This window comes from Bison bison, unplaced genomic scaffold (genome assembly GCF_000754665.1).
Source record: "Bison bison bison isolate TAMUID 2011002044 unplaced genomic scaffold, Bison_UMD1.0 scf7180017864032, whole genome shotgun sequence".
NCBI classification, from domain to species: Eukaryota; Metazoa; Chordata; class Mammalia; order Artiodactyla; family Bovidae; genus Bison; species Bison bison.
The window spans coordinates 4,167,524-4,172,672 of NW_011494604.1; the positions used below are offsets into that span (position 1 = coordinate 4,167,524).

The 5,149-nt window shown below is 49.2% G+C and overlaps 1 protein-coding gene across 1 annotated transcript in view; it reads right to left on the reverse strand.

The window, feature by feature from the left end:
• Positions 1 to 5,149, reverse strand: part of MUC4 (mucin 4, cell surface associated) — a 69,548-nt gene that overhangs the window by 24,287 nt on the left and 40,112 nt on the right. The window contains exons 3-6 of the mRNA XM_010834414.1: positions 3,097 to 5,081; positions 1,930 to 2,049; positions 1,451 to 1,600; positions 241 to 374 (exon numbers count right to left, since the gene is read on the reverse strand). Coding sequence (XP_010832716.1) covers positions 241 to 374; positions 1,451 to 1,600; positions 1,930 to 2,049; positions 3,097 to 5,081 — 2,389 coding nt within the window. The remainder of the gene's footprint in view (positions 1 to 240; positions 375 to 1,450; positions 1,601 to 1,929; positions 2,050 to 3,096; positions 5,082 to 5,149) is intronic.

Genomic DNA, 5,149 nt, shown 5'->3' on the forward strand with positions numbered 1-5,149 from the left:
GCAGGGGCAGGGGGCAGGGGGCAGGGTATAGCCTCACTCCTTGTCTTCCTCAGCTGGTGCCTTGTCATTAAAGATAGTGTGTGTAAACAGAGCCAGCAGCAGAGACATAGGAGGTCCTGACAAGCCTCATAGTCATAGCTGCTCATGGGCACAGGGCCATCTTTGAGTCCTGGAGGGGAAGCAGGGCCTGTGGAATGCAGGTCGTGAGTCCTGTCCTTTGGGTTGCAGTTGGGGACTCACGTAGAGGGAATCCCAGAGCAAGGAGCCAAGGGGGAAGCCGATCTGGGGCTTGAAGAGTGGTGAGGTGAAGTCCACGGTCCTCCTGACAAACTCCCGGTCTCCAGCACTTGGCCCGTAGGGGAAGAGGAGAACACCTGGGCCGGTACAAAGAGGAGCAGGAAGTTCTCAAGGGCCCCAAAGTCATTAAGGCTGGTAGGGCATTTCACCTCCAAGAAGCCTTCCCTGACCCCATGGACTGTAGGCTGCCATGACCCCATGGGGTCATGACCCCATGGACTGTAGCCTGCCAGGCTCCTCTGTCCATGGGATTTTCCGGGCAAGAACCTTAGAGTGGGTTGCCATTCCCTACTCTAGGAGATGTCCCCGACCCAGGGATTGAACCAAAGTCTCTTGCATCTCCTGCATTGGCAGGCAGATTCTTTACCACTGAGCCACCTGGGAAGCCCTACACCGCTCTCCTGGCCTCCCGCAAATTTCTTCCTGACCCCAGCTGTGATGGCATCTACAGGATCTGTTATCTACAAGATTCCCTCACACATCAGCCTTGCTTCTCGGCACTTTTCACCTTATTCCTGGTAACCCCAAATTCTTTGGGGATCTCCTCCCCAGGTGACACCAGGACTGCTTTTCCTGTCCATGCCTTTATTCCAGCTGTTTAGGCCCTCCTGTCTGCATGGGGCACTTCCTCTCCCCAGTTCCTATTTACTCTTTCCAGGAAGCCTCCTCTTCACCTTGAATCCACCCCTGACATTCCCTTAGGGCCTTCCAATAAGTGCACCTAATATCCTGGGTTTGTTCCTCTAATGGCATCTACTGAGGCAGAAGATATGTCTCTCTCTAAACAGCCCCTTGGTCATTTCTGTATCTCTAGCTCCTAGCCCAGCACCATGTGCAAAGCCAGCCCTCAGCACCCAACTCTGAGGCTCTTGCATTGTCCGCTGTAGGGCTCTTCTGATTTGAAACAACATAGTCTGTGAGCAAGCAGGATGAGACTAAACACTCAGTTACCCATCCCTATCAAGGGGATAGGGAGAGCAGCTGGACTTCCCATGACCCAGATGGAGCAGTGGAGAGATCCACAGAACCCCCAACAACTCACAAGGGCCGTCATTGGTAGATACAATCCAGCTGCCACAACTACAACCACCACGTCTAGCTCCATCCTCTTCCTCCCAGGGCAGAGAGGCTCTAGCTCTATGGAATCACTTGCCTTTCCCAGGGTTAACAGGGACTGATGCAGCTGTGGAGTGGGTACCTGTAGAAGTCCCAGGAGTGGAGGTGGTAAGGGTCTGGGAGGTTGTTGAGGGTAATGATGCTGTGCTTCCCCCACAGTCTGCCCTCTGTGAGGTTGTGCTTTTTTCTGGGCAGGCAAGGAAAGAAGACTGGAGTGGGTGTGACAGTCAGAGAGTAGTAAAATTTAAGAGAGTCACAGACTTTAGGAGCTGGGAGAGACAGCTAGAAACCTGTGTTCTGGTCATCCCCAAACCACCCCCTGCAGAAAAGCAGTTATCTCCTGGGGTAGAGGGGATGGTGAGCCTGTGACTCACCATACCTGCCACTGACTTCATCTTCTCATGGACCTGACTTCCAGCTGGGAGTGCTAGCTCACGTCCTCTCTCAGGCACTCCTCTGAGCTGAATTGAGCTAACTGGGCTACTGTAAGAGACCAAGACCCCAGAGTCCCCCTACCTGATGTCTCAGCCTTCATGGTGGAGCCTGTGACTGTTGGAGAAGTGCTGGTAACAGACAGAGGAGTGGGGTGACTTGTGAATCGGGTGGCGGAGCTCCAGGTGACTGCAGGGTCAGGGGCTGATTGAGAGAATAAAGAATTAGTGGTGCTTGTTATGGAAAGTGAGGTGCCAACTGAGGTTCCCAGGGCGGTGTCGTGGTGGGTTGGTGCTGTGCACAGTCCTGTGATAGTGGTGGTAGACTGAGTTGTGTGACTGTCCCTGGAGGGTGCTGGGGTGAAGGTTGTCACTTCATCTGCAGTGGATGTACCCTGAAGAACACTTTTGGAGGTTGAGTGTCCACTTGGTTTGAATGAAGTTGCAGATGAGGCTATTTTGATTGTGCTCATCATGGGGGAGAATAAATTCATGGTTTGGGGTTCTTGTGTGGTCTGTGTGCCTTGTGTGGAAACTATTTGAGAAATAGCTGATGCTTCTTGAGGAGAGATGCTGGTAGACAGTGGGGTTGACTGCCTTGTTGGGACTATTACAGTTTGGATGAAGGAGATACAAACATGACTGTTTTGAAGGTTTGAGTCATACTGGAGCTTGTGCTGCTGATAAGAATACCCCCAGTGGTCTCTGTCCCTCGTGTCCAGTGAGTCTGGGAAAATGCTAACTGAGATATTCTCAGACAGCAGTATGTGGTTAGTTCTTCCTGTTTTCTACTGTTGAGACTTCAGATGTAACTCAAGAAATACTAGCAGGGGAGGTGGATGCTCTTTCTGTGATCAATGTACTGGCAGCTACTGGTGATGACAATGGTTCTTTTTCTGACTGAGTTGTGTGGCTGTCACTGAAGGATGGAGAAGTGAGTGTTATTGTTTTATCTGGAGTAAATATCTCATAAGAAACATCTGTAGAGATTGAACTTTTACTATAGGGCCATCCTGTGGTCTTTGTGTCTTTGCTTTAGTGAGGATGGAAAACCACAGATGTTTGTGGAGTTGAAGAACTGGTAGAAAGGAGTAGATTGTACTGATGACTGCCATGGTGTAGAAGCTTTAGGAGTGAATGGAGAAGAACTTCCAGTTACAAAAGGGGATTTGTCTATTGTGTTTCTTACAGTGTTGTCTGTTGACCTTTTTGTTCCTAATATTTTTGATGTTACTGTAGGTGTATACCTCACATGGGGTGGGAATGAAGTGGTTGTTGTACCTGAAGGAGATGTCCTCTGGGAAGTGCCTTCTGTAGATCTGTGTGCATGTGTTGATGATGAGACAGTTGATGTTCTCACAGCTGTGATGGTGGTGGTTTGAGTGCCACTGGTGGTTTTCATGCTTGGAGTCTGGTGGTTCTGAGAAGATGCTGATGTTTTCCCAGTAGAAGTGGTGGAAGGGGGTAAAGTTGATTGTTTCTCTGGTCCAGTTGTCATTGACACTGTGGAGACTGGATGGATATGTCTCGGTAGAGTTGGTGATGTGTTCCTCGGGTTTCCTACAGTGGTGTCTGCTGAGGTTTTTGTTCTCCATATTTTTGATGTTACTGTAGGTGTTTGCCTCACATGGGGTGGGAATGAAGTGGTTGTTGTACCTGAAGGAGATGTCCTCTGGGAAGTGCCTTCTGTAGATCTGTGTGCATGTGTTGATGATGAGACAGTTGATGTTCTCACAGCTGTGATGGCGCTGGTTTGAGTGCCACTGGTGGTTTTCATGCTTGGAGTCTGGTGGTTCTGAGGAGACATTGATGTTTTCCCAGTAGAAGTGGTGAAAGGGGGTAAGGTTGATTGTTTCTCTGGTCCAGTTGTCATTGACACTGTGGAGACTGGATGGATATGTCTCGGTAGAGTTGGTGATGTGTTCCTCGGGTTTCCTACAGTGGTGTCTGCTGAGGTTTTTGTTCTCCAAATTTTTGATGTTACTGTAGGTGTTTGCCTCACATGGGGTGGGAATGAAGTGGTTGTTGTACCTGAAGGAGATGTCCTCTGGGAAGTGCCTTCTGTAGATCTGTGTGCATGTGTTGATGATGAGACAGTTGATGTTCTCACAGCTGTGATGGTGGTGGTTTGAGTTCCACTGGTGGTCTTCATGCTCGGAGTCTGGTGGTTCTGAGAAGATGCTGATGTTTTCCCAGTAGAAGTGGTGGAAGGGGGTAAAGTTGATTGTTTCTCTGGTCCAGTTGTCATTGACACTGTGGAGACTGGATGGATATGTCTCGGTAGAGTTGGTGATGTGTTCCTCGGGTTTCCTACAGTGGTATCTGCTGAGGTTTTTGTTCTCCATATTTTTGATGTTACTGTAGGTGTTTGCCTCACATGGGGTGGGAATGAAGTGGTTGTTGTACCTGAAGGAGATGTCCTCTGGGAAGTGCCTTCTGTAGATCTGTGTGCATGTGTTGATGATGAGACAGTTGATGTTCTCACAGCTGTGATGGCGCTGGTTTGAGTGCCACTGGTGGTTTTCATGCTTGGAGTCTGGTGGTTCTGAGGAGACATTGATGTTTTCCCAGTAGAAGTGGTGAAAGGGGGTAAGGTTGATTGTTTCTCTGGTCCAGTTGTCATTGACACTGTGGAGACTGGATGGATGTGTCTCGGTAGAGTTGGTGATGTGTTCCTCGGGTTTCCTACAGTGGTGTCTGCTGAGGTTTTTGTTCTCCAAATTTTTGATGTTACTGTAGGTGTTTGCCTCACATGGGGTGGGAATGAAGTGGTTGTTGTACCTGAAGGAGATGTCCTCTGGGAAGTGCCTTCTGTAGATCTGTGTGCATGTGTTGATGATGAGACAGTTGATGTTCTCACAGCTGTGATGGTGGTGGTTTGAGTTCCACTGGTGGTTTTCATGCTTGGAGTCTGGTGGTTCTGAGGAGACATTGATGTTTTCCCAGTAGAAGTGGTGAAAGGGGGTAAGGTTGATTGTTTCTCTGGTCCAGTTGTCATTGACACTGTGGAGACTGGATGGATATGTCTCGGTAGAGTTGGTGATGTGTTCCTCGGGTTTCCTACAGTGGTATCTGCTGAGGTTTTTGTTCTCCATATTTTTGATGTTACTGTAGGTGTTTGCCTCACATGGGGTGGGAATGAAGTGGTTGTTGTACCTGAAGGAGATGTCCTCTGGGAAGTGCCTTCTGTAGATCTGTGTGCATGTGTTGATGATGAGACAGTTGATGTTCTCACAGCTGTGATGGTGGTGGTTTGAGTTCCACTGGTGGTCTTCATGCTCGGAGTCTGGTGGTTCTGAGGAGAC